Genomic DNA, 19,237 nt, shown 5'->3' with positions numbered 1-19,237 from the left:
GAGGGTTAAATGTCAGGAGTGATTGAGGTGTTGGTCGCACGGAGGCCGTGCAAAGGAGTACCGCCGCTGCAGGCTTTTTTTAAATTTCTTCTTCCTTTTCTCTCTCTCTCTCCTCTCTTCATGATCTCGCTCTGTCTTTCAGTCTCTCCCTCTTTGTTTCTCTCGTTCCATCTTTTTATCTCTAGGCTCATCTGCCCTTCCTCTCCTCTCTCTCTACCTGTTTGTTCCCACTTCCTTCCTGTACCCTGAACGTCCCTCAATCTTCTCCCTCCCTCTCTTTTCTCTATCACCTCTTCTTTCTACATTTCTCTCCTCCATCTCTCTCTCTCTCTCTCTCTCTCTCTCTCTCTCCCCCCCCCCCCCCATGGCTAGTAGTGTCTCTGTGCTGTGTTCAGGGAGGGTTAGCTTAGGAGGGGAGTAGCGCAGCCTGAGTCAGAGGGAAATGAACCCAATAAATCAAGCTCTTGTCCCTGTCTCCTTCCTCCCTGAACCAACCAGCCAGCCAAACTGGATGGCTGCCTGTGTGGAGCTATGTGCGAAGAAGACAGCCAACCACTAATACAATGTAGACAGTCCACGAAAATCGCATTCATTTAACTTTCCAATTTGATTTCCAATTGTAGTTGAGTACTGTATCATTTGTTTTGTATTGTACTTTTTTGTGGGTTGCGCTCAAGTGCTCTCATCTGGGGAAATTAGGCATGTAATGCTATATCGTATATCGATATTAATCCCGACGATGTGAATCTATTTAATAAAATAAAAAAATTGATAAAAAAAAAAAAAAGGGGGTGCTAATGAATTATGGTGTGTGTGATGTGAAATGTGAGCTTCCATCATATTGCTCTACACTTTCAGTAGTAGAGCACTGTAGTGGGGAGCTGTGTGTGCCCAGGTGATGATGGTCGTTGATGCTCATTAATACATCAAGGAAGGCAATTATGTTTCTGCACTGTCAAAAGTAATGCTACTTTTTTTTACAATGTAGTTGTAGTATGTAAAATGTGAAAAAAGCTCGGAGGAAGATAAATTATATAAAATAAAATAAAATTCTGGAAAAAGTTTAAAATATCGTGAAAAATCGTATCGTGATACGAATGGCTTACAAGAGCACTATTCCAGAGGTGGAGTGTCTTGCTCAAGGACCCGTAGGCAGGCTAACATCAAGTCTCAAATGCATCTCTCTGTCTCTGCAAGCCACAGGTGTGAAAACGCACACGATCCCCTTTGCACTCCCCATTACCGTAAATCACTCGTGCAAATCTTTACTGTATATGACTCCTACTCCCATGATATCAACATGCTCAAGCCTAATGCAAATACATCTGCATTGCCTAATTAAAAGGTGACGTAGTTTGACAATGTTGCCAAACCATAGGAAGGATGAAGTCATGTTGGGAGATCACCGGTTTGATTCCCCACAACTGCCAATGTAATGTGTATGCATGATGTTCATCATAGTCCCTGGACGAGTGCATTAACCGAACCTGCTCACTAAGGGCCCATTAAGGGCATTGGCTGATTTTCAGAAAAAATATATAAATGTGTCCTCCCGGCCATACCCGTCTCAAGTCCAGAGGGATAGCGAGAGATGAAGAAGACTGAGGGGGAGAGAAAATGGGTGTCTCAATGAAACATCCAGATTTTCAACATTAACACTATTTGTAGACGGGATAATGAGCCATTTGCATCCATAACACTGAGCAGTCGGCAGTGTACTTTTGACTTGAGAAAGTCTGATAATATGAACAATATAACTTTCATTTCCTGTTTTTTTTTTGTCAGTGGTCATGGCATTGTCCCTTTTTTCTAACTTGAGTTTAACTTGAGAAAATATCAGAATCTACTGTATCATATTGCTGTAATAAGTGTCAGGCTGTAGGAACACAGGACAGGACCATCGAAATGGAATAAAGGGAATGTGGGTTGCATTGTTCCTATAGACTATAATAATATACAGTGAACTGAAATGCACACCTACAACATGTGTCCTATTAAAATGTACAGGTTTACTGTCTCCTGTAATCACCTGCCTCCATTCTACACCCACTCCACCTTGTTTGTGCTCTGCCAAACCTACCTCTCTTTCCAGTTTGAGGCAGATGTTGGCCTCCTCCATTCCCCTGTCTCTGCTCCTGGCCAAAGTAATTGTGAAAGAGTCATCCCTTCCTCTCTACTCCGGCCTCACGTTTCTGTGTGCGTGTGTGTGTGGCATGAATGTGTATTGTATCTAGTGTCTGAAAAACTAATCTGCAGGTGTACTCAGACATGATTTATTTGTCAGGGTTTTCAGGTTCTTCTGCAACAAACAGGCTCATTCATTTCTGAGGGGAAAAGTGTTATCTGTGTGTTTTGTTGCAGTTTCTCGTTGCACCTTTTCTCATATTTGGGAGCATACGTATGCATTTGTCTCTGTTAATGTCAGGATACTGGCACTTCAAAACAACTTTGACACAGTGCCTTGAATTATTGATATTGGCCTAGATACAAATTTTAATTAACTTTTGATTGAGACTGTTAAGCCAAATAATGTAGTTGAGGGAGAGATTGCACATAATTATTATATTCACATCGAACCAACTTTGAGGTTAGTTTATTTGGGAGTTTATGACCTGATGAATATCCACAGGATCGAAACGTCGAAATTACCTACAGTAATATGGTGTGCGGGCTCCATCCATCTGTCAACTGAAGTCTCTTTAACCCAGCACCCACCTGTCCATGTGCGCATTCTACGTCCTCTCAGGCTCTGTGTAGTAGTGCTGCCAACGAATATTCCATATTCTAAAGAATATTCAGAAATAAAGAATAACCAAATGTAAAAAATTAAGTTTTGAATTTAAAAAAATATTAATAAAAATGCTGTGCGAGTTCTCGTGAGACTCTGGGCCACGTAACGTTAATTGGCGGCTTGTCTCGTGAGACATAACCCTCAGTCAGAGACATAACCCTCAGTCAGAGGGGGCAGAAGAAGTCCCCTTAATCATACGACAGTGCCGTGTGTAAACGAGAGCCCAGTTAAAAGTTCAAATGCGTCGTTCATGCAATGCGTTGTGAGCTTGTAGATTAGTTTTCCCACGCGACACCGGCATACAATGAAGAATAAATCAGCTGCCGCTCTGCTTTGCCTGCCTGTTAACACAGACTTTACCCAGACTACAGTGACACAGAGGCCTTGGAGGAGTCACTAGGCAGTTTTGACTTTAACTTGCTCCGAGTCGCTATTAGAAAGCTGTTTAATCACACAATGTTAACCGGTCAAGCTGAAACTGATTCATCTGGTCGTGAAGGCACTCAAGGCAGACAGTTTACAGTGAGACTTGACGACCGACAACGCAATGTAAAAACAATGCATGGATTCTTGTCTCTCGTGGTAAAGCTCCCTCTGTGTCACATTTATCTTGTAGCCTACCTTAATTTGATTTAAACCAAAAACAAATGCATTGCTATACTTTAATTAATGTCGAGGTAAGAACTTCTATCACAGCAGCACTCGGCATGTCGTTGGAACAATGCGTCTCCCTTCTCCAAATAAGTCCTGGGCTTGTATCTAAACTAAACCATTATACAAAAATTAGGCTATTACGATAATTATGAATCAATCAATTGATAATTCCGAACCTCATTCCGAACCCACGTGGTGTTTTAAAATGAATATTCGAACGTCATTTTTGGCCATTTCTTTATGGATTTCTACAGTTGTTACCAGTGTTGCCATGTCCGCTTGTTATAAGCGACTTGGGGCTTGTTTTTCATTAAAGTTGCTTGAAAATATTGGTAGTTATAGTTGCAGGTTGTGGGTTTTTTGGGCTTGTTTCTAAAGTGTAGTTGCTTATTTAGGCTTGTTCTCTAATGTTGTTTAAACCTGTGATTCTGCCAAGGACCCCCATGTATCTGCACACGGACCCCCATCTGAAAAATATTTTGTGTCAGCTTTTTATTTTTTATTTGTATAAAACAAAAACTATTTAGGAAAATATCAGATCTATACGCATTGTGAGCTTGTAGATCTAGAGTATAAATATATAAGTGATAGTAATCATTTGTGGAGTGGCTTCTTTTTCTTTTTAAATGTAATTTTTTGTGGCTTTTGCCTTTATTTTATATATTTTATGGAGGGACAGACAGTAGGCTGACAGGAAATGGGGAGAGAGATGGGGGGAAGACATGCAGTAAAGGCCGTCGGGATCGGGAGTCGAACCCGCGGCACACTGCCAGACTGGATTACCAGCCAAGGTGCCTGGACCACTGAGCCATGGTTCTTTTCATAGACCTGGTTGCTTATTTCTCTCACACAATCAATCTGTATTCTTTTCACTGTGAGGTTCTATATAGACTTTCATTACACATCTGAGTGCTGCGCACATCATTAACGGTAAACCTTGGCAGTTCGAGTAAACAACGGGTGAAACAGGATGATTCCTCCTCCAGGTTGTTGCAGTCCAGTCAATCCAGTGTGTCTGTCCTGTCCACTCGTCTCGGTCGGACTGAAGGACTATTTCTCTGTGAAGCCGCGGTCTCTCCGCCTACTTCTTCTCCAGATGTTAAACACAGCAGTGTAACAACTGGAAGGACTCCTAAAGGAGATTTAAGTCGTTTCTACCGCATGTCATCATGTCAACGTCACAACACAAATAATACAAACTATGAAAAACTACGCCATCACATAATCAAATTAAATAGTGTGGTTTAAAGAACCAAACTTTATTCCTACAATGTTCACAGTGAATGAGTGGCTGCCGACCGGAAGCGTTTCGGCGGCCCATATTGAACGCAGAAGTGTGTGCGTGCGTGCGTGCGTGCGTGCGTGCGTGCGTGCGTGCGTGCGTGCGTGCGTCCACTTCAACGCCTTAAAGATAAGACGTGTTAAAACAAATGGGTTTTGGTGACATTAGATCCCAGGCCAGCATGAATAATGTGGTTCTTCATGACAGGCACTACTGAGCAGCTTCCTGATGAAGTGAACACAGACCTCAACACAGACAATGGTGGCTTTACACCACATGTTGCATGAGTTCTACTCCTCACAGAACAAGTCTCGACCTCTGTTCACCGACCCGGTCTTTAGCACTGCCAGCACACTGTGTTCATAGTCTTTGTTCTAATGCTGGGACAGAGTTGTTGCTGGTCATGCACAGTGACACATTGTCCTATGCCTTTTTGTCCAATGCAGATATTAAGTTGACTGACTCTCTCTCCAATTCTTCTTCTGTGTGTAATCACATGTATGTCCCTAACCTCAATCATACCTCTATACCTATTTCATAATTTACATCCCATGTACTGTATGTGTGTGTGTGTGTGTGTGTATATATATATATATATAAAATATATCTCAGTCAACCTTGCCATCCCTCTCTCTGTCTTATGCAACAGTACACATATCCCAATTTCTACGGCACTCACTCTGTTGTCTCTCTCTCTCCTGTCCACTCCAGCCGGTTGCAGAGCCCATCCCCATCTGCAGCTTCTGTCTGGGTACAAAGGAGCAGAACCGCGACAAGAAGCCTGAGGAACTCATCTCCTGTGCCGACTGTGGCAACAGTGGTAAGTGGCGGTTATGACAGATCTGGTACAACCGCAGCCAGGCTTATGCCACAATCTAAATGATTTATGCCCACATGCTGAGCAAGAAAAAAGAGCAATATGTATATATATGATGTAAATACTGCAGATACAATATAACCATTCATTGTTTTCATGGCATCATCTCAAATTCTTAAGATGAATGGCAAGCAATTGTCTACACCAGTGGTTCTCAACCTTTTTACACCAAGTACCACCTCAGATTTTATTTGTCACTCCAAGTACCACCACCGCCAAACGCGTGCACGTTTGGCGGAAATCTGCGGTTATTAGCGGTTATTGATGCTTTTTTGGGTAGGCACTTGGGAGACACTGGGGAGACACTGGGGAGGCACTGGGGAGGCCCTGGGCAGACATTGGGGAGGTACTGTGGAGGCACTGGGGGGACACTGGGGAGGCACCGGGGGGACACTGGGCACTGGGGAGACACTGGGAAGGTACTGGGGAGGCACTGGGGGGGCACTGGGGAGACACTGGGGAGACACTGGGGAGGCACTGGGGGGACACTGGGCAGACACTGGGGAGGCACTGGGGAGGTACTGGGGAGGCACTGGGGGGACACTGGGCACTGTGGAGACACTGGGGAGACACTGGGGAGGCACTGGGGAGACACTGGGGAGGAACTGGGGAGACACTGGGGAGGCACTGGGGAGACACTGGGGAGGCACTGGGGGGACCTGGGGACTTCAGTGCAATGTACTTACATATGTTGCGACCGAAGGTCGCAACATATGTAAGTGTATGTAAGTACATTGCAAGGAATGAGTGCATTCGCCATGTACTTGAAGGAAGCCTAATCCAATCACTCTTAGATTTTATCCAGTTTATCCCTGAGTTTAAGTTTACCCTATTGTTGTAGGATTTTTGGTTTATTTAGCCTTATTGGGGTTAATTCACCCCATGGCTCCATTTCAAAAAAGAAACATTTACATGTGTTTCTCTTTTGTTCCCTGGGTCCGGTGTCTAATGGCCCATTTGGTGTCAGTGACACCTCTTTGTTTCTTGTCCCAGGTTGATTTGGAATGTGCTAATGTGTCCCCTATTCAAAGTCTGATTTCCATTGAGTGTTGGCTTTGTCTATGTGTCTGTGGAGTTTTGGTACAAAATCAAAACAACTTGTCTAATTTTTTGGCATGTTTAAACCTCCAGGAAAATCCGTGTTGAGGTTCTTGATCCACTGTCTTTCATTAAAACGTCTTTGTCCTACTGTCCAGTTGGGATTGTGTTGGAGTCCAGACACTTTTAGATCTGCAATGCCATGTGCCATGAAATGTTGGACAATCCTTGTAGTTGTCTTTTTTGCATTGTTAATATTGTACCTGTGTTGTCTCAGCCTTGCAGCTATTGTTTTACTCGTTTCTCCGACATATTGTAAGCCACATTTTTCACATGTGATTAAATAAATACAGTTGCTGGTGCTGGCTGTTATCTGTTGTTTAATCTCCAGCACACGTTTTGTAGTTCTATTTTTAACTATTTGTTTGGGTTTGAAGTATTCTGGTCTCTGGCGTGCTGGTGTGTTGATTCCTTTTAGCTTGCTCTGTACCAGATAGTCTTTAAGATTTTTGTTTTTTCTGTAGGCTGATATAATTTTATATTCCTTTAGAAGATCATCTGTTCGGTTCTCAAAATTCCTTTTTAATCTGTTGTTGGCTAGTCTGCTCTGTGTTGAATAACTGGTTACTAGGGCTATTTTTGGGCCTTGATCCCGTACTCTTACCTCTAAGAAGGTATTGTGAGCTTTCCGTAGGAATGTCCTGGTGTAACCTCGTAGTCTGAGAGCATTAAATAGCGTTTTACAGGCTATTTTGAAATCACTTCCTTGCGTGCAAATCCTATGGAATCGCAGCAGTTGTGATTTGACTATACCTGTGTACGAGTGTGGTGGGTGGAATGACGTTTTGTGTAGTAAGGCGTGAGTGTCTGTTTCCTTAAAGAATACTTTTAAGTCTAATTTCCCGTTTGTGTTGAAGTTTGGGCCCTTGAAGATTGTGACATCAAGAAAGTCAATACTTTCCGTGTGTGTCACATATTTTATCGTTATGGATCTATGATGGCTATTTAACACATCAATAAATGCCTGGAATTCTTCTTTGCTATGTTCCCATATTCCAAAGATATCATCCAGAAATCTATAGTAATGTGTTGGTTTTAGTCTGCATTTTTCTAGGGCTGTCTGTTCCCATATGCTCATGTAAATGTTTGCATAAGATGGTGCAAACCTCTTTCCCATGGCCGTCCCTTTGGTTTGTAGATATAACTTGTTATTGAAGGAAAAATCATTCCTGGTTAGATTTAAGTCTAACAATTGGAGTAATTCCTCCTCTGGTCGATTTGTGTCTGGGTATTTACTGAAAACTTCCTTGACTGCTTGTAGCCCTGCTGTCGTCTCAATGTTTGTGTAGAGGCTGTCTATATCTATCGAAAACAGAAAGGCTTCTTTTGGTACTACTATTGCTTTGATTTTGTCTACAAAATCGTAAGTGTCTTTTATAAAACTGGGGTGTCTTATTGACAGTGGGTTCAGGAAGTGTTCAATATACTCTGCTGTCTGATAGGTCTCACTGCCACAGTCAGACACAATTGGTCTCCCCGGCGGTATTTCGTATGGTATTGTCCATGAATCCGGGCTCTTGTGGATTTTTGGCAAAAGATAAAATATCCTCGCTCGTGGAGTGTCCTGTCCGAGCAAATATTGTTGTTGTTTGGCGTTTATGTGCTTCTTTTCCCTCAGTCTTTTTATGATGGCTTTGGCCTTTACAGCAGTTTGTTTGTAAATTGGTCTGTCTAATTGCCTATAATGATCCTGATTGCTGAGCTGTCTCTCCCCTTCAAACAGGTATTGGTGTCTGTCCATTATTACTATACAGGAGCCTTTATCTGCTGGCTTGATTACAATCTGTTGGTTGTTGGCTAGTTCCCTCAGTGCTTTAGCTTGTTCTGTTGTGAGGTTATCTTTCTCCTTAAGGTGTCCTGGGATGTGTCTTACCGTGTTTGTGTCGTCCTGGATCAGTTGTTTCAGGCTCTGTGGGAGCACAGCGTCTGCAGGTTCCCAGTTTGATCCTGGCTGGAAGGGTGGTATTTCCCTCCCCTGGTCCATTCTAAAGTGTGTAGCTAGTTTCAGTCTGCGGTGATACTGGGAGAGGTCCTTCTTTAATCTGTTGGTTTGTTGTTTGTAGATGTCTAGGGTCGGGACAAATGAAAGTCCCTTTTCCAGCAGTTCGGTCTGATGTTGATCCGGCTGGAAGTAATGGGACAGATTAATTATGTTTGACTTCCCTCCCCTCCTTTCTTGGTTTATGGGGTCAATTAGTTTAAACTAAGGAGCCAATTTTCAAGCATTGCTTTGCCTGTCTCTGTTTTCCAATGTATGTTATCATGAACCACTTTAAAATCCCGTTCATCCAATTTCGGGAGGAAATTTTGTTTTGCAATAACGCGATTTAAATCTCTTAAGTTATGCCTATCCTTTGCTGGGAGGTCATTTGAGAAATTGATTAAAGGGACATGGATACTTGCGGCTGGAAAGGCGTTCTGTGCTGCTACGATGCTCGATCTCATCGACTTCTGTGCTGAAGCGGTAGCGTGGCCCTTGTTGTTTATCCCAACCGACAGGATGCAATGTGCTACCGTGGTGTTCTTTGGTGTTTTCTCTAGTAGGGTCTTTGCATGTTGGAATGTCATTCCTGGGTAGCAATCCACTTGTAGATCCGTTCGTCCGAAGGGTGGGATGTTGTCCAGGTTCGAATCCCCTACGATGAGGAGGCTTTTCTTTGGGTATAGTCTCCAAAGTGTGTTCTTTTCCTTCGTGTTGATGTGTCTGTATACTTTCCCTGGGATCCTTGGTTCATCTTTCTCCGGTTCATCTATTCCCTGTTCCAGGTTCTCTCCTGGGTCTGTAGTGGTCCTACTTGGGTCTATTCTATCTCCTTCTGTGCCCTGGGTCTGGTTCTGTGTGGTGTTCACCTGTGTTGTTGGTTCCGTCCGGCTGCGGTCAGCCCTCTGGGGTTGTGGTGTGCCATTTGGATTGGCCCCCTGGGGTGGGTCTTGTTTACTTCGTGTTTGCCTCTGTGGTGGGCTCTTCTGTATTGGTGCGGCCAGGTGGGGAAAGTCTTCTTGTGATAGGTCCCTTCTTGGGAGGACCTGTACTACTGTTGTTTGTACCTTTGGTCTTGCTCCCGGTGTTGTTGTCCCTGTACGGGGTTGGGAGGTAGGGGGGGTAGGTAGAAGGGCTGGGCGGAGAAAGGGGATACATACAACTGGGGTAGAGAGGGTGGAGGACAGTGAAGGAGGAGAGGGAGGGACAGTGGATACACAAGGGGAGGGTACGGGTGGAGGACAATGGGGGATCGTCCATACAGATGGGGCAGGAGGAGGGGGAGTGGAAACATGCATAACAGGAATAGTGGGAGGAGAGATGGAATTGGGGGCATGCAGAGAAACAACAGCAGGAGGGGGAGGGGCAGCTATTGCAGTTCTATTTGTTCTTAGCTGTGTGATTATCTGTTGAGCTTTGTTTATCTCCAATTGTTTTAGTCTCTTCCCTAAGTTTTTTCTAGCCCATCTGATTGCTATGGTGAAGGCTTTTTTCTCCTCGTCCTCTGTTAAGCTCTCTGTTAACTCTTGTTTGGTTGTGTTTAAGAGTGTAGTGTAGTGTTCTTCTAGGGCTAAGATTATTGTGTGGCACCAGTGTCTGGATATCCCTTCGAGTAGTAGGGTAGTTTTAGCTGTTGGTTGAGCTGGTTTTATCAAATTGATGAGTTCAAGTGTTTTCCTTGCTATACTCGCTGGTGGTCTGCTAGAAGAATTTACATTCTGCAGATGATGTGTACTTATGATCAATTTGTTCATGGTCCTGATGGCTTTTAAGAAGTCACCTCTTTCTGTGTGGTGTGTGTGTGTGTAGGTGTGTGTGTTGTATCTTACTGTACCCGATTGGGTCTGGTGGTGAGGTCTCTCTCCGACTCTTGGTTGATGTACAGGCCGCTGGTCTCGCGGTCTGTTGTTCATCCAAGGCTCGTTCCGTCTCCGGTGGACCTGTGGCCTGTCTTCAGGCGGTTGGTTGTTTGGAATTCCCTGGGACTGTTGGTGAGATCTCTCTCTGAGTCTTGGTGGGGATACAGGCCTCCGGTCTTGAGGTCTGTTGTTCATCCAAGGCTCATCCAGTCTCCGGTGGAATTGTGGCCTGTCTTCAGGCGGTTGGGTGTTGGGTCTCTCCTGGTGATGTAGCCTGTTTCCAGGCCATCGTCCAGGTGGAGGGTCTCCTCGGAAGCGAGACCTGTCCTCAGGCCATGCTTCTCCGGTGGTTCTGCAGTGGTCTCTCGGGTAGTTCATCTGATGCATGCTATAGCGACGTTTCGGACTGGTTGGTCCTTCCTCAGGCAAGATTCTGTTAGAAGAATGATTAGTTGTGCTGGAGCCCTGGTTTTATGTGTTCCTAATGGTGGGCGTGACTCATAGTCATTCAGCCAATTAGCTTTGTTGATGGGTGTGGTTTACTTGGCCATTGTTTCATTCCGTCCAATCAGAATCAATGGGTGTGTGTTCTGTTGTTCTGGTTTCTTTCATTTGTAGTGTGGTTTTTGTAGAGGCAACATGTCTCTACTGGAGAATTCAGTAATAATTATAATAGACTTCCCCCAAGTTACAGGTACAAGCTCGACTGGGGGGACCTGGGGACTTCAGTGCAATGTACTTACATATGTTGCGACCGAAGGTCGCAACATATGTAAGTGTATGTAAGTACATTGCAAGGAATGAGTGCATTCGCCATGTACTTGAAGGAAGCCTAATCCAATCACTCTTAGATTTTATCCAGTTTATCCCTGAGTTTAAGTTTACCCTATTGTTGTAGGATTTTTGGTTTATTTAGCCTTATTGGGGTTAATTCACCCCATGGCTCCATTTCAAAAAAGAAACATTTACATGTGTTTCTCTTTTGTTCCCTGGGTCCGGTGTCTAATGGCCCATTTGGTGTCAGTGACACCTCTTTGTTTCTTGTCCCAGGTTGATTTGGAATGTGCTAATGTGTCCCCTATTCAAAGTCTGATTTCCATTGAGTGTTGGCTTTGTCTATGTGTCTGTGGAGTTTTGGTACAAAATCAAAACAACTTGTCTAATTTTTTGGCATGTTTAAACCTCCAGGAAAATCCGTGTTGAGGTTCTTGATCCACTGTCTTTCATTAAAACGTCTTTGTCCTACTGTCCAGTTGGGATTGTGTTGGAGTCCAGACACTTTTAGATCTGCAATGCCATGTGCCATGAAATGTTGGACAATCCTTGTAGTTGTCTTTTTTGCATTGTTAATATTGTACCTGTGTTGTCTCAGCCTTGCAGCTATTGTTTTACTCGTTTCTCCGACATATTGTAAGCCACATTTTTCACATGTGATTAAATAAATACAGTTGCTGGTGCTGGCTGTTATCTGTTGTTTAATCTCCAGCACACGTTTTGTAGTTCTATTTTTAACTATTTGTTTGGGTTTGAAGTATTCTGGTCTCTGGCGTGCTGGTGTGTTGATTCCTTTTAGCTTGCTCTGTACCAGATAGTCTTTAAGATAGTCTGGGGAGGCACTGGGGAGACACTGGGGAGGAACTGGGGAGACACTGGGGAGGCACTGGGGAGACACTGGGGAGGCACTGGGGAGACACTGGGGAGGCACTGGGGAGACACTGGGGGGACACTGGGGAGGCCCTGGGCAGACATTGGGGAGGTACTGTGGAGGCACTGGGGGGACACTGGGGAGACACTGGGGAGGCACTATGGAGGCACTGGGGGGACACTGGGGAGACACTGGGGAGGCACTTGGGGGGCACTGGGGAGACACTGGGGAGGCACTTGGGGGACACTGGGCACTGGGGAGACACTGGGGAGACACTGGGGAGGCACTTGGGGGACACTGGGCACTGGGGAGACACTGGGGAGGCACTATGGAGGCACTGGGGGGGGACACTGGGCACTGGGGAGACACTGGGGAGGCATTTGTGGAGGCACTGGGGAGACACTGGGGAGGCACTGGGGAGGACCTGGGCAGACATTGGGGAGGTACTGGGGGGACACTGGGGAGGTACTGGGGGAACACTGGGCAGACAGAGTTGGGACAGAGTAAAAAAATAAATAATAATAAAACTTCCCCCCCCCCCCAGACAAGAAGCCTGAGGAACTCATCTCCTGTGCCGACTGTGGCAACAGTGGTAAGTGGCGGTTATTGGGGAGGTACTGTGGAGGCACTGGGGGGACACTGGGGAGGCACCGGGGGGACACTGGGCACTGGGGAGACACTGGGAAGGTACTGGGGAGGCACTGGGGGGACACTGGGGAGGCACTGGGGGGACACTGGGCAGACACTGGGGAGGCACTGGGGAGGTACTGGGCACTGGGGAGACACTGGGGAGGCATTTGTGGTGGCACTGGGGGGACACTGGGGAGACACTGGGGAGGCACTGGGGAGACACTGGGGAGGCACTGGGGAGGACCTGGGCAGACATTGGGGAGGTACTGGGGGGACACTGGGGGGACACTGGGGAGGTACTGGGGGAACACTGGGCAGACAGAGTTGGGACGGAGTAAAAAAATAAATAATAATAAAACTCCCCCCCCCCCCCCCCCCCCCCCCAGACAAGAAGCCTGAGGAACTCATCTCCTGTGCCGACTGTGGCAACAGTGGTAAGTGGCGGTTATTGGGGAGGTACTGTGGAGGCACTGGGGGGACACTGGGGAGGCACCGGGGGGACACTGGGCACTGGGAAGGTACTGGGGAGGCACTGGGGGGACACTGGGCACTGGGGAGGCACTGGGGGGACACTGGGCAGACACTGGGGAGGCACTGGGGAGGCACTGGGGGGACACTGGGCACTGGGGAGACACTGTGGAGACACTGGGGAGGCACTGGGGGGACACTGGGCACTGGGGAGGCACTGGGGGGACCTGGGGACTTCAGTGCAATGTACTTACATATGTTGCGACCGAAGGTCGCAACATATGTAAGTGTATGTAAGTACATTGCAAGGAATGAGTGCATTCGCCATGTACTTGAAGGAAGCCTAATCCAATCACTCTTAGATTTTATCCAGTTTATCCCTGAGTTTAAGTTTACCCTATTGTTGTAGGATTTTTGGTTTATTTAGCCTTATTGGGGTTAATTCACCCCATGGCTCCATTTCAAAAAAGAAACATTTACATGTGTTTCTCTTTTGTTCCCTGGGTCCGGTGTCTAATGGCCCATTTGGTGTCAGTGACACCTCTTTGTTTCTTGTCCCAGGTTGATTTGGAATGTGCTAATGTGTCCCCTATTCAAAGTCTGATTTCCATTGAGTGTTGGCTTTGTCTATGTGTCTGTGGAGTTTTGGTACAAAATCAAAACAACTTGTCTAATTTTTTGGCATGTTTAAACCTCCAGGAAAATCCGTGTTGAGGTTCTTGATCCACTGTCTTTCATTAAAACGTCTTTGTCCTACTGTCCAGTTGGGATTGTGTTGGAGTCCAGACACTTTTAGATCTGCAATGCCATGTGCCATGAAATGTTGGACAATCCTTGTAGTTGTCTTTTTTGCATTGTTAATATTGTACCTGTGTTGTCTCAGCCTTGCAGCTATTGTTTTACTCGTTTCTCCGACATATTGTAAGCCACATTTTTCACATGTGATTAAATAAATACAGTTGCTGGTGCTGGCTGTTATCTGTTGTTTAATCTCCAGCACACGTTTTGTAGTTCTATTTTTAACTATTTGTTTGGGTTTGAAGTATTCTGGTCTCTGGCGTGCTGGTGTGTTGATTCCTTTTAGCTTGCTCTGTACCAGATAGTCTTTAAGATTTTTGTTTTTTCTGTAGGCTGATATAATTTTATATTCCTTTAGAAGATCATCTGTTCGGTTCTCAAAATTCCTTTTTAATCTGTTGTTGGCTAGTCTGCTCTGTGTTGAATAACTGGTTACTAGGGCTATTTTTGGGCCTTGATCCCGTACTCTTACCTCTAAGAAGGTATTGTGAGCTTTCCGTAGGAATGTCCTGGTGTAACCTCGTAGTCTGAGAGCATTAAATAGCGTTTTACAGGCTATTTTGAAATCACTTCCTTGCGTGCAAATCCTATGGAATCGCAGCAGTTGTGATTTGACTATACCTGTGTACGAGTGTGGTGGGTGGAATGACGTTTTGTGTAGTAAGGCGTGAGTGTCTGTTTCCTTAAAGAATACTTTTAAGTCTAATTTCCCGTTTGTGTTGAAGTTTGGGCCCTTGAAGATTGTGACATCAAGAAAGTCAATACTTTCCGTGTGTGTCACATATTTTATCGTTATGGATCTATGATGGCTATTTAACACATCAATAAATGCCTGGAATTCTTCTTTGCTATGTTCCCATATTCCAAAGATATCATCCAGAAATCTATAGTAATGTGTTGGTTTTAGTCTGCATTTTTCTAGGGCTGTCTGTTCCCATATGCTCATGTAAATGTTTGCATAAGATGGTGCAAACCTCTTTCCCATGGCCGTCCCTTTGGTTTGTAGATATAACTTGTTATTGAAGGAAAAATCATTCCTGGTTAGATTTAAGTCTAACAATTGGAGTAATTCCTCCTCTGGTCGATTTGTGTCTGGGTATTTACTGAAAACTTCCTTGACTGCTTGTAGCCCTGCTGTCGTCTCAATGTTTGTGTAGAGGCTGTCTATATCTATCGAAAACAGAAAGGCTTCTTTTGGTACTACTATTGCTTTGATTTTGTCTACAAAATCGTAAGTGTCTTTTATAAAACTGGGGTGTCTTATTGACAGTGGGTTCAGGAAGTGTTCAATATACTCTGCTGTCTGATAGGTCTCACTGCCACAGTCAGACACAATTGGTCTCCCCGGCGGTATTTCGTATGGTATTGTCCATGAATCCGGGCTCTTGTGGATTTTTGGCAAAAGATAAAATATCCTCGCTCGTGGAGTGTCCTGTCCGAGCAAATATTGTTGTTGTTTGGCGTTTATGTGCTTCTTTTCCCTCAGTCTTTTTATGATGGCTTTGGCCTTTACAGCAGTTTGTTTGTAAATTGGTCTGTCTAATTGCCTATAATGATCCTGATTGCTGAGCTGTCTCTCCCCTTCAAACAGGTATTGGTGTCTGTCCATTATTACTATACAGGAGCCTTTATCTGCTGGCTTGATTACAATCTGTTGGTTGTTGGCTAGTTCCCTCAGTGCTTTAGCTTGTTCTGTTGTGAGGTTATCTTTCTCCTTAAGGTGTCCTGGGATGTGTCTTACCGTGTTTGTGTCGTCCTGGATCAGTTGTTTCAGGCTCTGTGGGAGCACAGCGTCTGCAGGTTCCCAGTTTGATCCTGGCTGGAAGGGTGGTATTTCCCTCCCCTGGTCCATTCTAAAGTGTGTAGCTAGTTTCAGTCTGCGGTGATACTGGGAGAGGTCCTTCTTTAATCTGTTGGTTTGTTGTTTGTAGATGTCTAGGGTCGGGACAAATGAAAGTCCCTTTTCCAGCAGTTCGGTCTGATGTTGATCCGGCTGGAAGTAATGGGACAGATTAATTATGTTTGACTTCCCTCCCCTCCTTTCTTGGTTTATGGGGTCAATTAGTTTAAACTAAGGAGCCAATTTTCAAGCATTGCTTTGCCTGTCTCTGTTTTCCAATGTATGTTATCATGAACCACTTTAAAATCCCGTTCATCCAATTTCGGGAGGAAATTTTGTTTTGCAATAACGCGATTTAAATCTCTTAAGTTATGCCTATCCTTTGCTGGGAGGTCATTTGAGAAATTGATTAAAGGGACATGGATACTTGCGGCTGGAAAGGCGTTCTGTGCTGCTACGATGCTCGATCTCATCGACTTCTGTGCTGAAGCGGTAGCGTGGCCCTTGTTGTTTATCCCAACCGACAGGATGCAATGTGCTACCGTGGTGTTCTTTGGTGTTTTCTCTAGTAGGGTCTTTGCATGTTGGAATGTCATTCCTGGGTAGCAATCCACTTGTAGATCCGTTCGTCCGAAGGGTGGGATGTTGTCCAGGTTCGAATCCCCTACGATGAGGAGGCTTTTCTTTGGGTATAGTCTCCAAAGTGTGTTCTTTTCCTTCGTGTTGATGTGTCTGTATACTTTCCCTGGGATCCTTGGTTCATCTTTCTCCGGTTCATCTATTCCCTGTTCCAGGTTCTCTCCTGGGTCTGTAGTGGTCCTACTTGGGTCTATTCTATCTCCTTCTGTGCCCTGGGTCTGGTTCTGTGTGGTGTTCACCTGTGTTGTTGGTTCCGTCCGGCTGCGGTCAGCCCTCTGGGGTTGTGGTGTGCCATTTGGATTGGCCCCCTGGGGTGGGTCTTGTTTACTTCGTGTTTGCCTCTGTGGTGGGCTCTTCTGTATTGGTGCGGCCAGGTGGGGAAAGTCTTCTTGTGATAGGTCCCTTCTTGGGAGGACCTGTACTACTGTTGTTTGTACCTTTGGTCTTGCTCCCGGTGTTGTTGTCCCTGTACGGGGTTGGGAGGTAGGGGGGGTAGGTAGAAGGGCTGGGCGGAGAAAGGGGATACATACAACTGGGGTAGAGAGGGTGGAGGACAGTGAAGGAGGAGAGGGAGGGACAGTGGATACACAAGGGGAGGGTACGGGTGGAGGACAATGGGGGATCGTCCATACAGATGGGGCAGGAGGAGGGGGAGTGGAAACATGCATAACAGGAATAGTGGGAGGAGAGATGGAATTGGGGGCATGCAGAGAAACAACAGCAGGAGGGGGAGGGGCAGCTATTGCAGTTCTATTTGTTCTTAGCTGTGTGATTATCTGTTGAGCTTTGTTTATCTCCAATTGTTTTAGTCTCTTCCCTAAGTTTTTTCTAGCCCATCTGATTGCTATGGTGAAGGCTTTTTTCTCCTCGTCCTCTGTTAAGCTCTCTGTTAACTCTTGTTTGGTTGTGTTTAAGAGTGTAGTGTAGTGTTCTTCTAGGGCTAAGATTATTGTGTGGCACCAGTGTCTGGATATCCCTTCGAGTAGTAGGGTAGTTTTAGCTGTTGGTTGAGCTGGTTTTATCAAATTGATGAGTTCAAGTGTTTTCCTTGCTATACTCGCTGGTGGTCTGCTAGAAGAATTTACATTCTGCAGATGATGTGTACTTATGATCAATTTGTTCATGGTCCTGATGGCTTTTAAGAAGTCACCTCTTTCTGTGTGGTGTGTGTGTGTGTAGGTGTGTGTGTTGTATCTTACTGTACCCGATTGGGTCTGGTGGTGAGGTCTCTCTCCGACTCTTGGTTGATGTACAGGCCGCTGGTCTCGCGGTCTGTTGTTCATCCAAGGCTCGTTCCGTCTCCGGTGGACCTGTGGCCTGTCTTCAGGCGGTTGGTTGTTTGGAATTCCCTGGGACTGTTGGTGAGATCTCTCTCTGAGTCTTGGTGGGGATACAGGCCTCCGGTCTTGAGGTCTGTTGTTCATCCAAGGCTCATCCAGTCTCCGGTGGAATTGTGGCCTGTCTTCAGGCGGTTGGGTGTTGGGTCTCTCCTGGTGATGTAGCCTGTTTCCAGGCCATCGTCCAGGTGGAGGGTCTCCTCGGAAGCGAGACCTGTCCTCAGGCCATGCTTCTCCGGTGGTTCTGCAGTGGTCTCTCGGGTAGTTCATCTGATGCATGCTATAGCGACGTTTCGGACTGGTTGGTCCTTCCTCAGGCAAGATTCTGTTAGAAGAATGATTAGTTGTGCTGGAGCCCTGGTTTTATGTGTTCCTAATGGTGGGCGTGACTCATAGTCATTCAGCCAATTAGCTTTGTTGATGGGTGTGGTTTACTTGGCCATTGTTTCATTCCGTCCAATCAGAATCAATGGGTGTGTGTTCTGTTGTTCTGGTTTCTTTCATTTGTAGTGTGGTTTTTGTAGAGGCAACATGTCTCTACTGGAGAATTCAGTAATAATTATAATAGACTTCCCCCAAGTTACAGGTACAAGCTCGACTGGGGGGACCTGGGGACTTCAGTGCAATGTACTTACATATGTTGCGACCGAAGGTCGCAACATATGTAAGTGTATGTAAGTACATTGCAAGGAATGAGTGCATTCGCCATGTACTTGAAGGAAGCCTAATCCAATCACTCTTAGATTTTATCCAGTTTATCCCTGAGTTTAAGTTTACCCTATTGTTGTAGGATTTTTGGTTTATTTAGCCTTATTGGGGTTAATTCACCCCATGGCTCCATTTCAAAAAAGAAACATTTACATGTGTTTCTCTTTTGTTCCCTGGGTCCGGTGTCTAATGGCCCATTTGGTGTCAGTGACACCTCTTTGTTTCTTGTCCCAGGTTGATTTGGAATGTGCTAATGTGTCCCCTATTCAAAGTCTGATTTCCATTGAGTGTTGGCTTTGTCTATGTGTCTGTGGAGTTTTGGTACAAAATCAAAACAACTTGTCTAATTTTTTGGCATGTTTAAACCTCCAGGAAAATCCGTGTTGAGGTTCTTGATCCACTGTCTTTCATTAAAACGTCTTTGTCCTACTGTCCAGTTGGGATTGTGTTGGAGTCCAGACACTTTTAGATCTGCAATGCCATGTGCCATGAAATGTTGGACAATCCTTGTAGTTGTCTTTTTTGCATTGTTAATATTGTACCTGTGTTGTCTCAGCCTTGCAGCTATTGTTTTACTCGTTTCTCCGACATATTGTAAGCCACATTTTTCACATGTGATTAAATAAATAC

At 45.3% G+C, this 19,237-nt stretch overlaps 1 protein-coding gene across 4 annotated transcripts in view; it reads left to right on the top strand.

The window, feature by feature from the left end:
• kat6a (K(lysine) acetyltransferase 6A) overlaps positions 1–19,237 on the top strand; it is a 70,328-nt gene that overhangs the window by 20,107 nt on the left and 30,984 nt on the right. For all 4 annotated transcript variants that reach the window (XM_079515494.1, XM_079515491.1, XM_079515492.1 and 1 more), the window contains exon 3: positions 5,439–5,547. In XM_079515494.1, coding sequence (XP_079371620.1) covers positions 5,439–5,547 — 109 coding nt within the window. The remainder of the gene's footprint in view (positions 1–5,438; positions 5,548–19,237) is intronic.

The sequence above is a fragment of the Electrona antarctica genome, assembly GCF_951216825.1.
Source record: "Electrona antarctica genome assembly, chromosome: 12".
Lineage (NCBI taxonomy): Eukaryota > Metazoa > Chordata > Actinopteri > Myctophiformes > Myctophidae > Electrona > Electrona antarctica.
The sequence above is the reverse complement of the archived record's forward strand: the minus strand, read 5'-3'. Positions and strand labels throughout refer to the sequence as shown.